The sequence below is a fragment of the Melozone crissalis genome, unplaced genomic scaffold (assembly GCF_028551555.1).
Source record: "Melozone crissalis strain CALT ecotype California unplaced genomic scaffold, PUWL_Pcris_2 ptg000006l_1, whole genome shotgun sequence".
Lineage (NCBI taxonomy): Eukaryota > Metazoa > Chordata > Aves > Passeriformes > Passerellidae > Melozone > Melozone crissalis.
In genome coordinates this window covers 20418808-20442265 of record NW_026535784.1, presented here as the reverse complement: position 1 = coordinate 20442265, position 23458 = coordinate 20418808, and the positions used below count along the sequence as shown (strand labels likewise).

The 23458-nt window shown below is 35.8% G+C and overlaps 1 protein-coding gene across 1 annotated transcript in view; it reads left to right on the top strand.

Moving 5' to 3' along the window:
• The window catches only part of NFXL1 (nuclear transcription factor, X-box binding like 1), a 43694-nt gene extending 22924 nt beyond the window's left edge, over window positions 1–20770 (top strand). Inside the window, exons 17-22 of the mRNA XM_054295569.1 lie at window positions 2033–2199; window positions 2959–3028; window positions 9850–9954; window positions 11153–11239; window positions 14765–14818; window positions 19721–20770. Of these exons, the coding sequence (XP_054151544.1) occupies window positions 2033–2199; window positions 2959–3028; window positions 9850–9954; window positions 11153–11239; window positions 14765–14818; window positions 19721–19894 (657 nt within the window). The 3' untranslated portion in view covers window positions 19895–20770. The remainder of the gene's footprint in view (window positions 1–2032; window positions 2200–2958; window positions 3029–9849; window positions 9955–11152; window positions 11240–14764; window positions 14819–19720) is intronic.
• The last annotated feature ends 2688 nt before the right edge of the window (window positions 20771–23458 follow it).

Here is a 23458-nt window from a genome sequence, read left to right as displayed (position 1 = left end):
CAGCTATGTGTACTTCAAGTGATTAGATAGAACCACTGTCAATATGCTTTTGCTTTAAGTGATTATATAAACATGAATTTATCAGTGTCTACTAGAAACTGTCATTTATGCAGTTAAGTTGCAGGTGTTAACTGCTGAAGATAATGTGAAACAAAAGTGTAAAACTAAAATTGTTCAAGTCATGAGCAGTTAGAGGCACATATATATGTTGTATGGTTTGGGAGAGCCATGATTTGGAGGAAAACAGCTTCTCAAGTTTTTTTTAAGCATTACTTTCGAAAAAGTTGCACCATGGCAGTCTGGGCATTTAGAAAACACAGAAGCATTGAGTTGGGTGTAAAGCAGGAATGTTATATTTTAACTAGCTTACACTGAACTTAAATAGCATAATATCTCTGTGGATTCGTGTCCTGGACGTGGTGGTGTTGTCATTTAATAACTGTATATCGTAACACATTAACTTATGATTGTGGAAATTTTGTGTGAGGAGTATGGGCTGTTAGTGCAACTGGTGGAACAATGACTTGCAGCAACAGAGTGACATCAGTAAATAGTGAGTGACAGTTAAGCATCTCCAGTTCTGGCTATAAGAGGCTGCCTGCCTGCTGCCTCAGTTAAGCCAATTAAAATGTGAATGAGTCAGGACTATTTCTGGCTCCATTTTGAATGAGGCAGTACATTCTTAGAAGAATGAGAATCTATGTACCTGCAAAGCATGGGTAAATCTCATTTCTCAATTTTCTTCAATTCTTATGAACTCAAGTTTGTGTTGACCTTTAGAGCTTTTGTTCTCTTATTTTGGTAGACTAAATGTAGTCAGGGCTGATTTAATTTCTGGCTTATATGTCTGAGTAGTGATTTTTCTGTCTGGAATTTCACTTTGTTCTGCATGTTGTGTTAGAAAAATGTTGCAGAAAGGCCAGCTCTTTACTTTTACCTACTGTTAAATGTTATATGACAGTTTTCTAAATGGCTTTAGTTGCTGTTTTTTTTCTTAGATTTGAATTTTTGTGAGCCAAGATTTGTTAAAAATCATTGTACAAAGGTTTCTTTTTAAACTTCAGCAAAAATTGTTCAGCTATAGATGGAGAAGGAAAGGGAACTGGGGAAAAACTATTAAAACCTTAAAATTCTTATGCTGTTATTTTGAACAGCATAAAGGGGAACACTGGTGTTGGAAAAGTCCTTTTGGGGAAGCTTTTTGTAGCTTCATTCCTGGATAAATTTGCTTTCCTTTGGCTGACTTCTTGGAAACTATACATTGAATGTGATAGTAGTCCTTAAATATTGTGTTGTGTAGGTTGAGTTGATAAATCATGTCAATCTGTCTGGGTCTATTTGGTTGCAGACTGGGGTTCTGGAAGTGTTGTTAAGAATATGAGTAGAAATGAAGCTTCATTTACTGTACTGTTGATCACCTTGTGCCGGTGATCGCTTCAGCTGGAATGAGAGTGACATCACAGCTCTGGGAGACTTGTGTAGTCTGTGGAGTAAAAGCAAGACCTTAGGCAGTTCCTAGGATGTTCCCAAGTTAATAATTCTATTTGGAAGATTATACAAAATATCATATGTGTATGGAAATGGAATTACTTAAATTTGCTTCTTAAAATCAAGCAAACCAATCCTACCACCCCTGCATTAGAGGGTAGTATGTAATGACTCAAGCATTACAAGAATATGGTGAGTGGACTAAGTTGGTTTTGAATATGTAATGACTTATTTTTTTAACAATTTTCCTTAGAGAATTAACAGGGATTATGGTCACTTTCCAAAGCACTAATATTAAGGAGCTTCTTTTAAGCCCAGAAGGGAAAACGGAATTCTCTTTGACTGACAAACACTGGCATTTCTGGTTTTTTTCTTAAAAAACATATTTTAATAATTACTCTTGCTTGTGAAATATCTTACTGAATAGCTTGATTCTCATAGCAAAACCACCCCAACTCCTTCTTCTATGTAACAGATCATTAATGACACCCCACAAAACAAATACTTTGGCATTTTCTTTAGTACTTTGTTTTAATTTTGTTAGGCGGGTCCAGAGTGTTCGCAGTGTGAAGAGGAGTGCACCAAGCCCCGGCCAGCTGGCTGTCCTCACCGATGTGTTTTGCCCTGTCATCCTGGGGACTGCCCATCATGTCTCCAGATGCTTAAAATAAAGTGTCACTGCAAACTATCAGTACTGTACATTGAATGCTTGTAAGTGTCAGAACACAAACCAGCTTTTCGTTTCAATGCTATTAACTGGAAATAATTTGAAGTGACTGGGGATGGGAGCTACTCTTATAGCAAGTTATAAAACTTTTCTTGATTATAATTTCTAAGATAATGTTTTTTTCTATTTAAATTTTGCAAGTATTTTATTTGCTTTTACTGCTGAAATTGCTATAAATGCATGGATCTCATGAACAGAAATTGATTTTATAATACAGATAATCCTTTAAATTATGCAAATATAATGTAATCTACATAAAATTTGTTCTATATGTGCTTATTTTAAAGTATGTAAAGAAGAATTTTATACAAGTATTAGAATGAATATAGTTAGTCTAAAAGGTCTTTGTCTTTGCAGTTAATGTCTTTCAATTTCTAGCTTTAATTGAAAAACTGGTTAGTCTTTCAATTTATACACTTTTTAAATCATTTGTGTGTGTGGATAGATTTTAAGCTAGACTTCATGAAATATAAGTTAAAACTTGAGAATTCTGCTGAAAATATTCATCATATGCAAGTATTTTTTTCTTAATTTTCTTTAAAGTACCTCAAGTCCTCTAAATTTTTGTGGGTTTGTCTGTAAAACAGGGCAGTTTATATTAGTCACTCAGGATGTGGACAAATGAGTCTGCTTTTATTTACAGTGAAATATACTGAATTATATACACCCCTAATTGCATTGACTTGTGTTGTTTTTAAATTGTTTGGGTTTTTTCTAACACAAATACATCTTTCCTTTTACAGAAAACTAACATTTGCTGATGTAAAAGAAAAGGAGCTTCTTATTTCCTGCAGAAATCAGTGTCCAAAAGAGGTAAGACATATTAACAAAGAAATACTTCAGTTGATGGGTATGTGACATTTTGTGAATATAGGCCAAGCAAACTAGAGAAGCTTAGTCTAAGTGAATATGTTAAATAATAGATGTGAAGGTGGTTAGTGGACTGTACTTCAAGGACAGTTATTAATATATTGCTGTCAACTAGGAGGAGTTTATTAAAGGGACAGGGGTTTGTCTCAAGGCACGAATGGCTTGGATGCTTAAACACACAGATGAGCTTGAATGTGGAAGAGGATGTCCTCTTACATGGTTAAAAACTAGTCATCAATCTATGTCTCATAAATGATAAGATGCTGTTTGATTAGGAAAAATGGTAAGAATTGTGCTTGCTATTCTCATGTAAGTGCAGGTTTAGAATCCCTATCTGTGCAATTTGGAGGCTAAGGGATTTTATACTTAATAAATGAGATGAGATAATAATGCCCTGGTGAATTAGTGTAATATATGTTAAGTAGTGTAAAATGGAAGACAAGCCAGTTAGTCTGTCTGCTGTATCTGGGTGCATCTAAAGGTTTGCTGTGAAGAAGAGAAGAATAATATCCTTACTACATGATACCTAGACTATGAGCCAGTAGCATCAGTAAAGAAAATTCCTGTTCAATACTATGTTTAAATAATAGACTTTGTGGAGCAGGGCAGGAGAAGCTACCAAATTTTCATCAGAAGCAGCTTAGAAATGTTTCAGGATGTCTCTTGCAGCAGTGTCACCCACAACTGGATGTGAGGGATGGGCCAAAGGACTTTGTCCTTGCCCCTCTCAGTGCTGCAGTTGTGTGGTGCTTGTGTGCTTTCAGAAATCACTGCGTTACTTACTGTTATGTTTGTTCCTTAGTTGCCATTAATTGTGCTGAGAGTGACAGCTCTTTCTTTACTCCATTTCCTGGAGGGTTAGAAAACATGTAAAGTGGAAAAGCAGGAATTTCATTATCATCCAGTGTCAGAAACTTCAAATTTGAGTCCTTGTCTTTATTAGAAAACTTTTTTATTATTATTTTGATTAAATACAAAAATTTACAAGATTTCTCCTGCTTTCCCAGCAGTGTCTGATGCTCTGCTTTTCAGACAAGATTGGGTTAACCCCAACAGGAAGGCTGTGCTCTGTACATACTTGTGTTTTCTGCTTTTTGCCCTTGTAGATGCCTATCTGATGGATTTTTTTTTTGTACATGAATGTTCCTGTCACAATTTTCTCATCTGGATGTCTGAAAGCTCACTTCCTGGTGGGGGAACACTTTGAGATATTACTTAATTGTCCATTTATCTCTTAATTTTGTCCTTTCATGTCCTTCTTTGTTACTTTGAGTTTATTTGCTCCACGACTTCCTTCTCTGTATTTTCACGAGTGCTTGCAGTCTCTTATCATGAACTATATGTTCTGTACTTCAGCTCCTCTTGAAAGAGTCTTTTGTTTCCTGTAGCTCATCTCTGGTTAATATAACTGTTGTGATCTTTCTGAACGTATTCCCCAGACTTAGTCTGGGATTTAAAATCCACCTAGCAGTGGTCCCAAACTTCAGCTTGCAGTTCAGAATTGCCCTGTTCCACAGATGATGTCTTTTTTACTTAGTTTGGTGGGATGTGAAATAAGGAGTACAGCAACAGAATTTACATTTGTTTTATGAAGCAGCTCTAAAATTCTTACTCCTATAAATGCTTTGGAAAATAAGGGTTTTTTCTGGCTTCTGCTATCCAGAGCATTGTTTTACTGTAATTGATGATGGAAAAATGCATGTTCTTCCTTTTCTGTGATGCTAGCTCTAGCTCTTACAGTCTTTCATGAAATATAGAAATTAGCTATTAGTACCTTCTTGCTTCAGGTAGTTCATATCTTTGTGTTACAATTCTTCCTACTTTCTTCAGATCCTACTTTGATAACTACATGGGTACTGTTTGGGGTTTTTACTATTTTTTGTCTAAAAAATCTGCTCCATTTCTCTTAATACCAAACAGTTCTAGGGATGTTTTGTCTGTTTCTGTTTTTTAAACAAAATATATCTCCTCAGCTTTGAGAAAATGAGATACCTGCATCATAATACAAATTATACTGATAATTGTCTTTTAAAGGAATCATTGATAAACACAATTTGAAGGGGCAGCCTTAACAGACACCACCCTGCCATTCCCATCACCACCTCTCCCCAGCAAACACAGGCCAAGCCCATTTTGTTGTTTTTAAGTCTTTGTCTTGTGAGACAAGAACTTAGAAACAACTTGACCAGAGATAAGATGTATATGACTACTGAATTTGGAGCATTTACAGATTGCAGATCTAAAATGTCTGCCCAAAATTAATTTGGGAATGTTTTTGTGTGTAGTTCTGGAGCCTCAAGTAAATTTCAAATTAGTGTTTCTTGAGAATTTTGTTATTCCATGTCAGGAGCTGACATCGAGTCATTTGCAGAGCTCAGTGAAGTTGATTTTTCCTATAAATCAGTGTACACTATCACTTCTAGCTTACCATAGTGCAACTTAGGTTCAACAGAATGCAGTATTTTACTGCAGTTATCATTTTGAGATGTTTTTGGTTAATGGAAATTGCAGTAGACAATATTAGTAGATAGTGGTAGGACAGCTACTACATTTGTTCTACAGTTGCCGTGGTACATTTGGAGATAAAGAAAAACAATTATATTGTCTGGTCCTTTGCAAAAATGCTACAGAAACTTGAAAAAATTGAGAAGTTCCATGCTTTTCTTTTGGCTATAGCAGTATAAAACTAAAAAAGTAACTTTCAGCATTGCATACAGCTGACATTTCCTTTCTGCTTTAGGGAGAAGCAGTGTCTTCAATACTGCAACAACTGTTATAAATGAGATATTTTAATTAAAAAGTTAATTCTTTTGTTTGGTAGTAATAACAAGATATCCTGTTAAAGGAAATTTAACTTTATTTTTTTCTCAATCAGGGTGATTAAATTCTTATGCTTGCAGATGTTTTGAGACAATTCTAACATAGAAATTTTAAGTCGATCAGTTTTCATTGTCTGTGTTTTCCTGTTAGTATTTGTGAATCTGTATTTAATACTTTATTCCATGTAGTTAGTATTTTTTGACAAAATAGCCATACTTTGTAGTTTTACTGTGCACTCTGCTTTTGTCTTGATGTGAAATACATGACTCCATTATGATAAATTTTTTGTGTTTTTTTAATGCATTGAACTAATTAAGCATTCTGGAAATAAAATTTAATTCTGCAAACACACACTGCAAATGTATGTGGATTGTAAAAATTTAGTTTTGTCTTTGGAAGTGATAAAATTCTATTTTGTACTTAACTTTTGGAATCAGTGCTCAAAAGTGCTATTTTCTTTAGGACCAGGCTATTTTCTGTATTATCAGATGTGTAGTAACAGGTTGTGTTTACTGCCTTCTGTTGGAGTTCACTTAAACCTCCGTAAGTGTTGACAGAGTTTATCATCATTGGGTATAATGTTAAGACTTAAATGCACTGCCTATGGAAAAAATATTTGTAGGACATTTTTGGGTTTTTTTTTTTTTGTTTTTTGTTTTTTGGTTTTTTTTCAGAGCTTTGGATTAAATCCCTTCTTTTAATGGCCTTGCCATATCAAACATAAAGCCTGTCCAATTTGGGCTTTAGTCCAGAAGCTATTGACAAGAGATTTTGTACAGTGCCCCCCCCCAAAGGGGGCACACACTTTGAGCACCAAGTAGTTCAGCACTGACACTTAAAAACAAGCAAAAAAAAATCCTTTCCCATTACATTTTTTATCCAGCAGAAGCAGCAGAATGATTGCTTTTGTTTTCTGCAGTCATGGGGAAATGTTGTTTTGCCATTCATTTCACAGCTTCTCTTCATATTTTTTAGTGTTGTTTTTACAGTGGAGGGAGTAAGAAGAAAGTTTCCCACACAGAGATATAGGACAAGAAAAAAGCTGGCAGGGAAACTTAAGCATGTGCATTTGCTTTTCAGTATTGGATTAAACATACTCCTGTGCTATAAATATTTTGGTCTAATGGTGTCTAAGAATTTTATTGCAGAAGCACTTAGAGGATGAGATGAGGGTTACTGTCTTGACTTTGCAGCTCTGACATGTCAGTTAGGATATGACTGTTTGGGCTTTGACACTATTACTGAATATGTGCTTAATTATTGTGAAAGAGTAAGCTGGAAGTAATGGTTCTAGCCATGGCTCGTTCTAGCATGAGGTGACTTGCAGGTGAGACTAGATGGAGTTACTGTGTCTGATGCTCTTGTGTAGGGAGCCAGGAGACAGTGTTCATGCAGCAGCAAATTGATTTTGCAGAGACTGTGGTCAGTTGTGAGGACACTCAGCCGTTAGATTCCATGTTCTGAGTTGTCGTCTCGCCTTGGTAGCATACAAGACTTAAACAAGGTTCTCCTCTCATATTTTTCAAATGAGGCAAAATAATATTTTGATTTAAGGGAAAAATATTTGCTGATGATCAGTTGTGCCTGAAAAAAACCTAGATTCCTTCTTTGATAAGGTGACCGATTTATATATTTTTCCCTCCAGATAAAATGAATAGGTGAGATCTGCTGCATACAGCTTCAGCTGAGTCAATGCTACTTAGTGAATATCTAGTTCAGATACAGGAGAGAGTTAATACCAGCATGAAGGTGGCTAAAAGAAACAACTGTGATTATCTTTTGAAAAAACCACCCAACTTCCTCCCCCAAAACAACATCAAAACTAAAGAAAAAGATGGAGCAAGAGATACTAACAATAAGGAAGATTTTTCAAGGACTGAACTGACACTTCGCATTGTTTTCAGTAATGACCTTGGCAGTAAAAACATTGTAATTTTCTGATGAAAAGTTGTGGGGTGTTGTCAGTGTATGAGAATTGAGGAAGTGCATCTGTAGAACACATGTATTGGGGTCATGTTATTAAATACAGAAAAACACCCCAAAACAATAAGACCATGCATATGAAGCTTATAATAAGCTCCCAGGAAACAGCAGATATTCTTATTTTCACAGCATGATTAGCTGGAGGGAAATGCAATGAGAGCTGAAGATGTTTTGGGGAACATGCTCTACTAAGAATGAGGTGCAATTAAGGCATTGTACAAATGCCTTCTTGCTGAGATGTCACTTGAAATATTACATGCAGTTCTGGCTGTGTATTCAAGAAACATTGATTGAGCAAAGTTGAAATTCAATTAAGGCAATACTATGATAATAAAGAGCCTTTTAAGAAAAGACAGAAGTGCTTCAATATGAGGATAAGAACTGCAGCTTAGACTAGCTAGAACAAACCTAGGAAACTCAAAAAAAATAAGCTCTTACATCTTGTAGTCATCTCCTTAGTGAGATAGTAGAATAGGCTCAGAGTGGGGGACTGTTTCCATGGTAAGTGTTCATCCAGTCCTGGAAGGATATATGAGGTACCTGCCTGGAGGAGGACTGGATTTCAGGACAGAACATGGTGACTTAAAGGTTCCTTCTAGTCCTCTTTAAAATGTGCTGAAACAATAACTAAGAAACTGAACCAAAAGCACAAAGTATCTATAATGGCTTGTGATTGTCATGGACATGAAGACGTGTGTATGTGTTCCATAATTTTAGTCTGAAAGATTCATGTTCTGTTTAGGTGTGTGTTTCATGATACTGGCTCAGATGTTGTGCCCATTCCAATGGACTTCTGAGAACCCAGATTTACTAATCAAAGTTGTACCCACCTGGGTTTGATACTTACTGTTTTCATTCTTGTGGATGAAGTGATGTAGTATGTATACATTTTGATTTTTTTAATAAATGGAAAAAACAGATCTTAAAATTGTATGTCTTGGGGCATTTTCCAATTTGTGTTAATCCCTTGATGACAGTGAAGAGATGAAATTTCACTTTTGATAAAGAACATTGTCTAATGCTATTTTAAGTAGTTGGGGGCTTTAAAGCTCTCTATAAGTAAGTTGCTTAGACGTCTTCTGTGAGATTCTATCTTTGGTTATTAACAGTATTAGGTTATGTAATTGAAAATGAAAAATGGTTACTGTGAAGATTTCTTATGAGCAAGGGATATTTTTAGTCAAGTTCTTAATAATGAAAAAAATCTGTTTACTTTCCTGACATATTTTATCTAATGCAATGCTGGGAGCACTGCTACATTCTTATCAATCAGCATACTTAAATTAGTAACTCAATTCTTACACAGTAAATGAACGATAATATTTTCTTTGTAAGTTAAAAATTGCTCTGGCAGTAAAAAAAGACTTTATCTTTCAGATGGCAGAAATAAGATAATCTGCCAAATGCATAAATTTAGGATTTTGTGAAATTATTTTTGCCATGATAAGAATTTTGGTGACCTTTATTTGACTTTTGCATAGTTCAGATAATGCTTGAATAGAAGATTTCTTTTGCGGTATTTTTGCTTCTGATTTTTTTCTCTTCCTTTATTATTCTGTCTAATCTACAAGTAGCTACATAATTTCAGTTTTCAGGGGTTTTTTACCTTATCCATTTGTATTCCCCCAGCATAGAGATGGCTAGGGTGATTGTTGTATACATTACTGTGGAAATGACTGTGCTTGAAATCTGTGAAAGGAGAAATTGTCTTCCAATGAAGCTGTGCCAATAAAAGAGAAATCATCCTACAGGAACTGAAATCCAGTATATAATAAGCAAACATTTCCCCCCACAAAAAAATGAAAAGAAAAATCAATTATTTCACAAGTTAAAAGACTGATTACCTGAATGAGTTTTCTGTTAAAATTCTGTGTCTGAAATAAAACCAATTCCATAGGTTCTTGGTAATTTTACAATGCTTTATTGATGAGGGAGTTTAATTTGTGTTTTGTTCCTTACAGCTGCCCTGTGGTCACCGGTGTAAAGAGATTTGCCATTCAGGTAGCTGTCCTCTTAACTGCAGCCAGAAGGTCAAACTCCGATGTCTCTGTAAGAGACTGAAAAAGGTAAATTTACAAGATGCAGTTTTTGAAGGATGTGTATTCCTTACATGTTCCTGAGCTTGTATGGATGCTGCAGATTGGAATAGGGCCTGTTGCTATAGTAGGGCTGTTACAATTCACATCACTGAAGATCTGGGCAGATTCACTGAAGATATCTGCAGATTCACTGGAGAATATAAAATCTTGTTAGTTCTAAAATATGTTAGCTGCCTGACTTACAATAGCTTTAACTTCATTCACACTTAAATTTTTGTGAGAAAAATACTCAGATGACCTGGAGTGATTTGAGAATAAAAATGACATTTTTATGACATTATTGGGAAAATGTACAGCAGTTGGAATTAGCACAGATGTTGTGAAACCTGAACTACTATAATTAATCAAGGTTCCCTGCAAACCTAAAAACAAGTATGGGCGTCCGCATCCTTAGCTTCTAACACAGATAAGGACAAAGTAATATAGCAGGTTTACTATAGCTATACACTGTTATGAGGGGAACAACAGAAATTTATATGAAGTTTTGACAAATGATAATGTCTTAATGAAAGAACACCATAATCTGTCATGTTCAAATTACCTTTCTGGACCCAAATTAACTTCTGAACCATCCAGCAGTTCCCCAGAGTCCTCAGCTTCTCCAAAAAATGTCTTGTGCATCCAAGAAGTCTTGCAGGTTGGATGCTCAGCAAGAGAAAAGATGACATATATAGAATAAGTGCTTAAAATTGAGCACCCTCTGCTTACAGATAACCACTTTGTTGTTTGTTTGTTTTTTTTAAATTTCTTCAGTACTAGGAAAAGGGGAGAAAGTATGAATGAGAATTACTTAATTGCCCCCCCCATGACCAGACTATGTCCTGTAATCTAAGCCAGTTAAGATAATATATATGAAATTACTGACACTCTAAATGCAAAGGTTCAGAAGGTTATCTTACTTGTCTAAGGCAAACAGATGAGTAAAGAGGAGAAAAATTAAACTGGACTGTATATTTATTCTTCCTTTCAGCTTAGCTTATTAGAAAGAAGAAAAAAAAAGGACAATTTAATACATAATTACAGGTTGAAATAACATTCAGTCATTAACTTTATATGTAAAACCAATATTTTATTAAATAAGAAAGTTTTATTATTTTCATAAAGAAGTTGAGAATTAAAATCTTATAAAGGGAAAAGATTATAAAAGACAAATTCTGCTTAACAGGAAGTGCAGTGCAGCAAGATACAAGAAGGCCAAGTTTCACTGGAATGTGATGCGTTATGCAAGGAAATGAAGAGGAAAGCATATGAGGTAATGTAACCATTGGAGCTATAATTCCTTCTCAGAGCTTCAAGAAAAGTAGAAAAAAGAACACATTATTTTTCAAGGCAGTACCTGCAGAAATGCAACATAAGTGGATGGGCTGTTGAATAGTAGCTATTTTTTCAGTTTTGAATTTATGAATGGTGTTAATTGACTCAAATACTATTTTTAAACAGTATTATTCTTTTTTTTTCTTTGAATTGATTGGAACTGATTCTTTCCTCTTTCACTGAGAACAAGTGATGATCAGTGATAATAAAATAGTCATTATTAGTGCTGTAAGACTAGAGTCAGACTGCTTTACAGAGCATTGTAAGATCTCTTTCCAATCAAGGTTTTGCAGTTATCAGTTGCTTAGCTTGTCCAGTGTGGAGTATAATCTGCCATGTGGTATTAGTTATCCTATACTGGAAGAATTGAGACTTTCTGGTAACTGCAGAATACTACCTAGACTGCTGTTAATGTGACTGCTCCCGAGCTCAGCTCTTTTATGAAGTAAAGAATTTGCTGTGTGCTGTCACACAGAGAGACAGGATATGATCCTTGCTGTTACAAACCTTTAATAAAAACATACACAGAAAGAATTGATGCAAAGTTGCTTGGGTTTTATCAGGTAAGTGTTAGATGTTATAAATGTACAAGCCAAGAACTCAATGGGTAAGGCCAACAAGTCAGCTTCTGCTCAGATTTTCAAGTTCTAACAAGTACCACACTGACCAAATCCTGCAACTTTGCAAGCAGGTTGAATGCTAAAGCTCTTGGGATATGCCTTTAGGGAATCCCAACCATAACAAATAGTTCCAGGAAGAATGTGAAGATGATAAGTTCATAGTGTATGGAGTCCCTCCCTAAAGCCAGGTGAGCTGACAGTGTGGGGTTTAGGTATATATGGGAAATATATGTCTAATTGTGTCAGGAACTTACGTTTTAAAAAAGGAACTCACTTGCCGCGGCAGAATGTCCAAATATGGACAACACCGGACAAACTAGACTAGTGAAGAGCTTTTGTTGTTTTTTGCACATCAGCTTCAAGACATTGTTAGATAATGGAGACAGGATGTTAACAGCTCGCTGATCTACAGGGAATGTCAGGGAAGGTGGGGTAATACAGAATAGTATAAAGCTATCTCAGCTTAGATTTCAGCCAATTATACATAGAACAACACATATTGACAAGCATTCTATCTAATCTTATAAAACACACGTAATGGTAGTTAAAACAAAGACTGGTTCATAAGAGACAAAGAACAGAGCTCTATTCATGCTAACCTTCTAAAGATATACATTAAATAACTTTGTTGCCATCTTTAAGCCAATTCTACAGAGGCCTATTTTTATTTGTCACGTATGCTCTACTGCTTGGGAAACTTTTCTGCTGTATTTGCAATGCTAACAGAACTTCAATCTGAGGCCTATATTTTTTTAACTATTTCTTAAAAACCCTCTAACTTTATGGATTCCAACAGACAGTAAGAGTGCATGAGCTGAGACCCAGCAGCCTGTCTCAGAGTGCTGCAGTGTCAGTGCTGTCTGCCTGGAGCAGATGCTACTGCCAATGTCTTGCCCTGATGTGATCCACAGGGAGAAATGGTCTAAGGCAGTGAGCAAATGGCCACAAGTCTCTGTTGTAAGCAATGCCACAGACATACTGGATGGCACAACCTAGCTGTGTCTACCTTCTTCTCAGAAGAATGGGTATTTACTTGTTTTGGGATTTTTATATAAAGTGATTAAGTTTTATTTAAGTTCTTTCTAGGCACCTTTTTGTAACCTGTGTTGATTTATTATTGAATGGCATACTACAATAGCCTACTAATATAGGCACTTTAATCAAGTTGGCTTATTTATGTCTATTACTATTTAATGTGTCCAGACTGGAAAAAAACTTGTTGAAAACTGCAGACATTTACAAAGATAAATTAGTTTGCACATTTGCAAGACACCCATTAATTTCTAAAACCGAAGTGCATTAATTCTTAATGAAACTTTTCATGTTTGGCACCTATTGAGTAAGCATTTCTTACTCATTAGATTCCTAGGAATTGAATGTGTCTTTGACTGTACATTTCATTAAAGAAATAGTCCTAGAAATGTTTTCCCATGCTGTGATTATAATAGTTAAGGTTCCCTTTATCTGTGTACATTATACCTGTGCATCTTATACAAACATGACCACACCAGAGTAAAAAGAAGCTTTTCTGTTGCTCTTTTCCAGATTTGAAGGTCACTTTTTCTTTTGTAGCTGAAGTTTTGCCATTAGATGGCAGTGATAAACGAGGGGGCTCATTGTGTAGTTTTTTGCACACCAGATTTTCAGATTTCAGATGTGCATGGCTGAAAAGGTCCTTTACACACATTTCTAAAGAGACTCTGCCATTGTACCTAAATTAATGAAATTCTCAGTAGTGCTTTTATTTGATACAAGGTTTAGTAATTTAAAAATTAGTCAGAAAACCTGCAAATAGGACAGTGCTTTTGGCCCTGCCCCCAGTCCCTGCTGTTTGATCTACAGCATGCTAAAGCATGAGCTAGTGTGCTTTCTCCTTAGTCATCCAATGCTCTTGAATTGGAAATTATTTGTAATTAATTCTACCTGTGCAAACAGTATTCAGTAAACTGTTTTCCTTGTTAGTATGCAAATCATCCAGCTACTAGGATCAAGATTTTTTCATTTCAACTTATTAATAGATTTTTACATCTAAATTTTCTAAGGGAGTGATTCAGTGACTGCAATGCTAAAAGCCTAAAAAAGGTATAAAAAAGGGAGATATATAAACTTCTTCCATATACCGTTCCTGTGGGAATGGTATATGGAAGAGGATGAGATGGTGTCTTTCTAATGGTCTTTGTTGGATTTATCTCCTATTCACATGTCTGGTTGTTTTTCAGTTGACATAAAATTCTGGCATCTACAAATGTCCTGTAGTACTGAAATTCTAGATTTAGCCAAATACTCTGTGGGAGTAGAATACTTTCCTCTATTGTGAGCCAACCTCCTGGTAAATTCATTTTATGCCTTTGCATTATGAAAAATAATTATTGATGTTTTATCCCTGTTTGGCATCTGTGTACTCTCCAGGATTTGGTGTCCTGTTAGTCACTTGATGAATCCTAGCTATGCATCTCTTCAGATGGGAGCCACTCCATCCTGTTGTCTTTTGTATACATTCAGGTTTCACATTTATTTATTATTCTAGGACCAAAATGGAATCCAGGTGCTAAGATTCAAGTATGTGACATCTTTATGTATTGACAATGTTTTCTGCACCATTTTCTTCTTAATACTTTCTAGCATTTAATTTGCTTCCTTGAACTCTGTAAAATATTTCTACAGAGTTATCAATAGTATCTTGCATGACTACTTTTCATGGCTTTTGGATGGTGGAGCTCACATGACGGAAAGTTTGCAGGCTTTTGCTGAGAACCATTCTATAGGAGTAATTATGACTTCTTAAGAAAATAGGTTTAGCTGCTGTTTACAACAATTTTTTATAACTTTGTGTGTCTGGACAGATAAAAGAAGCAGAAACGAAAGCTGCTCTTGAAGAGGAGAAGCGAAGACAACAGGTATTAGGCTTTCTTTTTCCTCATCCACATCATAACCACCTTGTTCTTGTTAGTAAATAATGTAATTTACATGCTATTAAAGATTTATAGTTTTTAATGTGATATGCACAGTCATTCCTGTCAGCTGTTACCATACTCTGTGTGCTGTAAATTATTTACAATGGTTGAGGCCACATTTCTGCAAGCAATTTTCATAATTTCGTGCAAAATGGTAACTACAAGGTAATTTATTTTTAAACTAGTAAGGATGCTTTACTTTAATCAAACACTTTATACAGCATAGACATCACAGAATACTGAATAGCCTCTGCAAGATTTAAATATTGGGTGAAGCTGCTCTTCCCCCTCCTATCATGAAAGAACAAGGACAGCTAGAAGAGTCTTTGTCCTTCAAGGTCTCTGGGGTTGTGGGGGGAACATGTATTTTCTGTAATTGCTGTTGGTGGTGAGGGTATGTGGTTGGCATTGTAATCCACAAAGCTGCTGTGCCAGCTGCCTGGAGGTGCTGGTCACATTCAGGCAAACACTCTAAGCTTAGCTGGTGATGGCTAGGACAGGTTTGCCATCTGGAGTCTGCACGCCTTCCAGCCACTTTATGTGTGCCTGTGCCTGAGTGAGCGTTTGACACCAAATCATATTCCATGTCTGGTGTGTGCTTTCTGACTCCATTTACTCAGTTATCACAGCATCTGTGTATTTGGTTTACACTTGTGTTTTCACCTGCATGTCACACTCTGTTTTTATCAGGGATCAGTGGCTTGCTCCCTTCTTGAAAGGGGGGCAAGGGAGGCTTACAGAGCTGATGTACTTGTGCCATTTCCCCAGTCTCATTAGGATAGACAGCCTCTCTGTGGGTCATAACTTCTGTTATACACACTTTTTAAGTTCTCTAAGTAATTTATGAAAATGTTACATCTAAATTGCTCTGGCAAGGCATGTTTTTGCTTATCAGAGGAGAACCTTATCTGCTCATCCTGCAAGAAAAACATGGTTATGCATCTGTCCCGAGGACCAGGCACTGTTCTGTGATCATCCTGCAATGTTTGTTGCAACATTCATATCTCAGCTGGCTATAGAATTGAGCACATATTTCCTCATATAACTCCTAGACAGTTCTAATTCTTATTCTCTAAGCTGACCCCGGAAATGTTACTTCTGGCATATAGCTCAGGAAGTGTGACTTACATACAGATGTCTGAAACAAATTGGCAGAGGAAATGTTGGTTCTGCAAGCTAAGTACTGATGTATGCTAATGGCCATTTAAACATGTAAAGAACACGTTTGCAGTCCTAGAGCTAGAAAGCCAAATTTGCTGATGTTTGTCTTGCACTGAGTGTTTGCATGCATTCCAGATGCCATCTCACCCAAATACTAATGATTTCTGCTCAAAATCACTTGATTTATAGTCCCTCTAGTAAAGTCTCAGTAAGGAGGCTCCTCTGAAACAGCAGCAGATTCACTCCACCAACACAGCGTGCTGGATTTTGGCTGGGTTCTTCAGCAGTGATTGTTTCTCTCTGCAGTCACACCACCATTGCTTTCTACTTGTACATTCTTTGAAGTCTCACAGTTTCAGCTCCACTGTAGTAACTTTAGGCAATATATGGCAACTGTTCCTGCATATGTGTTTTGTGATGGATGCAACTTCAGGGATGGAAAACTTCACCTATACATAATGAACGCTATTAGAAGGTTAATTTAGTTATTTAGTGCATTAGGAAGCAGTAGGACAGAAACAGTAAAAAAAATAAAAGACAAAACAAATTGTTAAAAAAAAGAGACAGCTGTAACTAATAAATAGGCTCTAGAACTGCATGCAAGTACTAACCTCAACTACTGCAGCCTTTTTATGTAACATTGGTTCCCATCCAGTTAGAACTCATTATCTGCCATCTGTTGATGGAAATAGGAGGACATCACTATCGTAGGGTGTTGGGTCACATTAAAAGTATATTTTTGAGTGTACTCCCTTCTGACAAAAGTATGCATCTTGTACCACCTTCCTCAATGTCATTAGCACATTTTTGTAGAGACTGTTCATCTGTTAGTCACAGTTTCTTAAAACTATTTTGATTAATACTTCATTAAATGTTTTATATACAAATTAGTTAGTGCTCTAGTAAGTCTGTGCATTTATATTTTGGTATTTGCTATATTTGGTAGCAACTTTTGCTAATACCATTTACAGATGGAATCACTTGTTTCTTAGTGGAAGAGATGGCTTGGCTAGCCTTCTTGTTGTGGCCTTAGCAGCCAAACTTTCCCTCTGCTTCTAATTCAGAGGCATGCTGTGAGGCCAGGGTTTTCACAACTGCTAGAGGTGGAAAAAAGATCAGCACTTTGATTATTTAACAACTCAGACCAAGCTCTGTCTGTTCCTCTCCATTGTAAAAGGTTTAGTTAAATTTTCAAGCTAACTGTTTAGAGTTTCAATACTGGAAGTTAGGGTCTTGAACCTGAAGGGTAATTTACTGACTTGTAGGAAAGATTTATTTTCCTTTTTTTTATGTCCAAAGAAAAATTTTAACAGATCCTTAGAAGTTAAATAGTCAAGTGTTCCCCTCCCTATTAATAAAAATAGATCCTCACTTTCAGTAAATACACTTTGTCACTGTTACTTGCATTCATTTAGCTACATTTTCCCATGGGAATGCTACTCCCTTCAGTGCAGAAAGAATATAGTGAACAACACCTGAAAGAACAAAATCCAGGGCCTGAGCAACACTGAACTAGATGTTTTGAGTATACAGTTCAAATAAACACATGCCATTTTACTTTTAGTGTGCTTATATACAAAGAAGTTAGGTTCTTATCTAAATAAAAACCCTAGGCTTGTTTAGCTTGAAAAGTTAAGCTTGTTAAAAGACTGTGCACAACCATTGCTTCAGAGGTCATTAAGGTGGCACTTCAGGAATATGACAGTTACACAAAATCTGTAGGTGGCTTTTCAAGAGTAGTGATGGCTTCTCTCTCATATTCTGTGCTTACAAATCTTTTTTCATTCTGTGTTTTTGGTTTTGTAAATTATATATTCATTTTTAGCCAGGTTTTTGTAGAGTTCACTAGGAAAGCAATTCAATATCTATTACATAATTTTGCTGGAGCCCTATATTTTAATTGAACTATTGTAATTCCTAGAGCTTTCTGCTTTTAAAATGTACTGATCACAAGTGTATAATAACTATAGAAGTCCCAAATTTTACTTGAGTGTCTGTCACTCAAGTAAATGAAATACTGTCATGAAATACTGCCATGTTATCTTTAAAACCATAAAAACTCTGCCCTTGCCTCCAGATTTTGGATTTTGAAAAACTGTTTCATTAAAATACTTTGCTTTTCTAAGGGAGGATTAGCTAGTTCAGAGTAATCTTGTTTCAAATAGGCTGTGACTTTGTCTGAACTCTTCTCCCATATCATCAGAGAAGTGCCAACAATTTCTGCCTTTATTAGGTACAAAGGAATAGACTTCAAAATAGGTCCCGTTCTCCTGCTAACAGTGGTATCTGGCTCAGGAAGGGAAGAGCTGCTTTATGAAACTGACAAATATTTGCTGTCAGTGAAGGAAGACCAGACATCAGGCAACCTTGAGTTTGAATGAAAATTTTATTTACTGAACTACTACTCTGTCCATTTCCCAAAAGAGTCTTTTTCTTGTTTTTATAATGCACCTACTGTATTGTCTTAGTCCCTCTTCCTGGCAGCACTGCAGTTGTAGTCACATAGATTTATTTCCTCTCTGGCCAGGCTTTGTCCCTGTTCACTGTCCATGATTCCTGTGCTTCAGCTCAGTCTTGTGCCTTTTGCCCAGCCAGTCCTGCCTTGCTGCGCTCTGCTACTCCCATCTCACTTCCTTTCACTCCATCTGGGTTCTCTGCTCCCTAGTGCCTTGTCCCATGTTTTCTCTGGTAGCTAACAACTTGACCAAAAATCCAAGAAATCATCAGACTTTTTCTGACTTTAGCCTGTCTCAGGTCTTCCTAGCAATTAGATACCTTCTCATTGGAGCCTCATCCTAGTCTTCACTCTTTATTCTAGGCTGCCTAGTTCCAGTTTTATTTCAGCTTTGTACACTCAAATGAGTTTTTTCTGTGTTCTCATGATGCTCTTTTAAAATAAATGTGGAGGGGAATGAGGAACAGGGATCAGAGATCCTATTGTTTATTCCAGACAGGACCCTGAAACTACCATTCTATGTTGGAAGCCTGGCATTCTTACTTTTACAATTGTTTTGCTCCATTTTTGGGCCTATAGGCATGTGCTTCCTACTGAAGGATATTATATACCTCTTACATTCACATGAGTGATTAAATGTTCAAGTTACAACACTTAACAAATAGAATATTTTTGTGTGTATCTAAGATTATAGCAATTAATCTAAGATTTAGTGACCATGCAAATATAAAGAATTGAGGGAAATAACATAGAGTTTTAGTTACTTAGGTTTTTATTAATTTAGTTTTGGCAGAATGCATCTTTATTACAAGGGAATGTCTTTGAAGATTTCAGCCTATGCCCTTATAGAAGTTGGTAAAATAGCTTAAATGCAAATGTGTTTTTTAATTGAAAAAAAAAAAGTATTTTTAACATATATCATTGAGATAACATTATTTTTAGCTTAATATTTTCAGCCTGAGTTAAAAGACTGAGCATGCAAACTTCATTTGGCTGCATTTTTGGCAATGTTTTTATAGGAAACTAAACAATGGTTTAATACTTGAAAGCAGTGTGCTTTGTACCTGTGGGATGCAGTGCCAATCTATGGGTGTAGTACACATCTGTGAGATGTGTAACTTCTCCTGGCTGACGGTTACTTCGATTGAATGTTACTTGGTAATGCCTTCGTATTTCCTTGTTTTTAATTCTGATACAAATGTCAACTACCTGTGATTCTCTTTATCTAGGCTGAACTGGAAGCTTTTGAAAACAGATTAAAAGGGCGAAGAAAGAATAAGAGAAGAAAGGATGAGGTAGAAGTTGAACAATCATCATGGCAAAAGTACAAGAACTTCATTATGCTGCCGGTGTTCGGAGTTGCTGTTGTGATGGTTGCATGGCTCATGGTCTACAATGACTGAAAACAACTCAATATTTCATATACCTCAGTTGGACTTTTGGTAGCTATTATTCCTACAACATTAGTCTGTGTGTAACAGAACTTAATAAGCATAGATTATATATTATACTCTTTGCTAAGAAAAATGTAGAGGAGAGAAGAAATGTCACCTTTTGTGTTACTACATTCACAGCACAAAACTGAAGTCAGACATCAAAAGTAATAGTAGATTCTAGTCTACACTGAAGTGTTGATAGTTTGACTGGGATTTGTTAACATCTCTTCTATTATTCTGTTATTTTTCCTTGTCTCCATTTCATAATATTAGGAATAGCTTAGTATAAAATGGTTTATTGAATATATGTTTCCTGTAAAATCAGCTTAGTTGTTTATTGAAGGTTAGTGTTCTTATGCTCATCTTTGTTGTATCACACAATAATTCTATGCTTCACACCAGTTTTAATTATGGCAACTAACAGGGAACCTTGGGTCACTTAGGCTTGCATATTCTGGGGCCTTGTTCAGAGCTTTGTTAGATAAAGGAAATGTGAACTATCTTTCAATTCAGCTGTATCACAAACAAAACAGTGCCCTCCCCCCCTTACAAACCGTGAGGTTTGCTTTTTTGTTGTTTCACCCTGCCCCTTCCCACCCTTGTTTCCTCAAAATTCAACTAACTAAAAAGTTCCTTTAGTGGACAGATGCATATGCTGAACAGGGATGTCAAGAAGTTTCAGGGTACAAGGCTGCATTCTCACTGTTGCCCCAACTGCCCGCAGCAGAAAACAATTTGAAATTAAACTTAAGAGTATCAGTGGACTATTTGTATGGATAAATGTCAGAGTTGGATATTTGCACGGTGTGCAAAAATGTAATTGGACAGTGTAACAATACAGTAATGTGAACAGTGTAACAATACAGTAATGTGATGTTCTGAAGCCACCTGATGCTTGGTAGTCACATTTAAACCTTCTAGCTAAACTTCCAAATGTTTAAATATTTTCTTACTGACACTTGTGAATACCTTGCTTTAGGTTATCAGTATTGGTGTGTAGAACTGGCAAGTTTTTATCTGGCTTCAGGATTATCAGAGAGGCTATGTAGTCTCAGCTGAGAGACTGCAAGTTCAATTCAGGAATGGGGATATCAGAAAACAGAATTTTTAAACCTCTGCTAGAAACTTTTTGCTGATACTTGAGCATTGCAGGTTACTGCAAAGTGATTACAAGATGCTGTAAAAAATGGGGTGCATGGCTAACGGGTATTAGTATTATGCCCTTGTAATTCTGGCATATAATTTAACCACAAATCCTGCAAAAGCAGTGGGACCATTTGTATGAGTTAGCAGAAAATGTTGCAGTTTGCTTGAAAGCTCTTCTGGTTGATTTTGACTTACTTGTGAAGGGACCCAGTATTAATTTGAAAGATATCCAATTGTAATTCTGATTCAGCAGCAAGAAAATAAAATAGAAAAGCTGCAAAAAGGCAGAAGCTTTTGATTACATAGATTAAGAAAACAGATAAAATTAGTTTCTTTTCAGTTTTTCACAGAAGTTTGGTGAATGAGGAGAAAGGTGGGGGAAAACTTGGCAATATTTAGCATGGATTAATGCTATTCTATAGTACTTTGGTTGTAAATTAAATTTTAGAGATGCATATTTCTTATGTGTCAGACCATTAGTATTTAAAGTTGTAGAATTAATTGAAATTACACTGTGCAAAATGGCATCTCCATTGAATTTATTTTTCTAGTATAAAAGGTAAGCATTGTTTCATATTGTTGCTTTAACTTTTTTCTATCATATTAATGCCTGAAGGATAATTTCAGATATGTTTAACAAGAGTGAGGTGATGCTATTCTATTGTGACTGCATATGTCAGTAACTCTTTTGTCACTAAGGAAAAAGGAGAGATATTTTTGTTCAGATGAAGTAAAATGTGATGGTTTATCCAAAAGTACAAAAAGATACCTTTCTGGCTGAAACACGGAAATCAAAATGAATGAGAACTTTGTGGAAACAGCTTTTATCTTGCATGACTATCACTAATTTTTTTTTATTTACTGCTAGCTTTAAAATAATTACAGTAGAAAGTTTATCCTTGCTTCTACAGCAAAGAGAAGAAACCTCTCTCTAGTGAGTTATACTAATTAACTGCACTTATTAGATGTTTGAAGAAATTCTTAGTATTCTTTCCTGCATATTTGTGGGAAATACTGGAGAGGAAGAGGCTTCTCATTGATCATCTTCATTAAAGATTGCCATGATTTTTTACTATACAAATTCATTCTCTTCATACAAAGGTATGTGTGAGTGGGCGTATTCCCTTTCTTAAAGGATTTGTATCTCTTCTGAACCTTGCATATGCAAGGCATACCTATTTTTGAAATTTTATTCAAAATAGTTCTGTATATCTTATCCAACCATTTGAGTCATTTGCACTCTGGTCTGCCTGCTGAACCAGATATTTATTTCTTGGCATAAAAAAAGTGTGGGGGTTCAAGCAATCGGCAGTTTAATAAATCATAGGTTTTTGTTTGTTTCTTTAAAATATTTTGACAGTTAATATTTTGCCTTTCTTTGGTTGGAGCTCTGTGTTGTCAACAACCTTTGAAGTAAAAGATACAGATAAAATCACCTTTTATTCAATATTAATGAAAGATGGCAATTTTAGAAAAGAAATTTTGAACTGAAGGTAGGGTTTGGTAGCAATTTATATGTAATGTGCTGTTACATAATGTAATGAGCAAATATTTTTAATGTTAACAGCTTACAAAAAAAAATGCATATTGATCAGTATACATTAAAACAAATTATGTAATCTGACCTGCTGTTGAAGGGAAATTACAGTGATAGAAGCCTGATGATGACGTAACATGAAGAATATTTAGGTATGTGTAAAATGAAAAATATTGTGGCTTTTCCTGATTCTGGATGCATTGTGATGAAAATGTATCCTTCAGTTGAGCCAAGGTTCTTACAACTGTTCAGTATGTTTGGGATTGGAAACTCCTAGGGCAAGTTTTTTCCCTGTAACAGTATCAATCCATTGCGTGTGTTAATTTAATGTAAAAACCAAGTCAGACAATAAATATATCAAAAACACCTTGAAAATTTGTTTGTTCTTAAGGACTGGTGTAGTGAAGCAGCAAACTTCCCAGGTAAGGATGACTGACACACTGCAGCCCAAGATTTAGGTATGCTTTCTGCCCCTTTCTCTGGTAGTGATAATTCTTCCTTCTCAGATGAATGCTGGAATTATGTAATTGTGTTCCTTCATGTTACTGCTCTGACAAAATTGTGAAAATGGGTTGGGGAAGTCGATGAAGGTGAAACAAATGGGAATGGACTTTGTAGATTTTTTTTGGCCTCACAGGGAGAAATATAGATGATTTATTAGACATTTGTGCTGACCTTAACTACTAGAGAAAGAAATGTTACTAAGCAGAAAGCACCAAAATTTGTTCATAAAAGCATCTATGTGTGATTGTGGCTTTAAAGCAGTGAATTCTGAGTTTGTCATCTCAGTAGTAGTTCAGGCTCCAGAATGTATCTGCCCTGTGCCAGCTTTCTCTGGGTGATGAGCT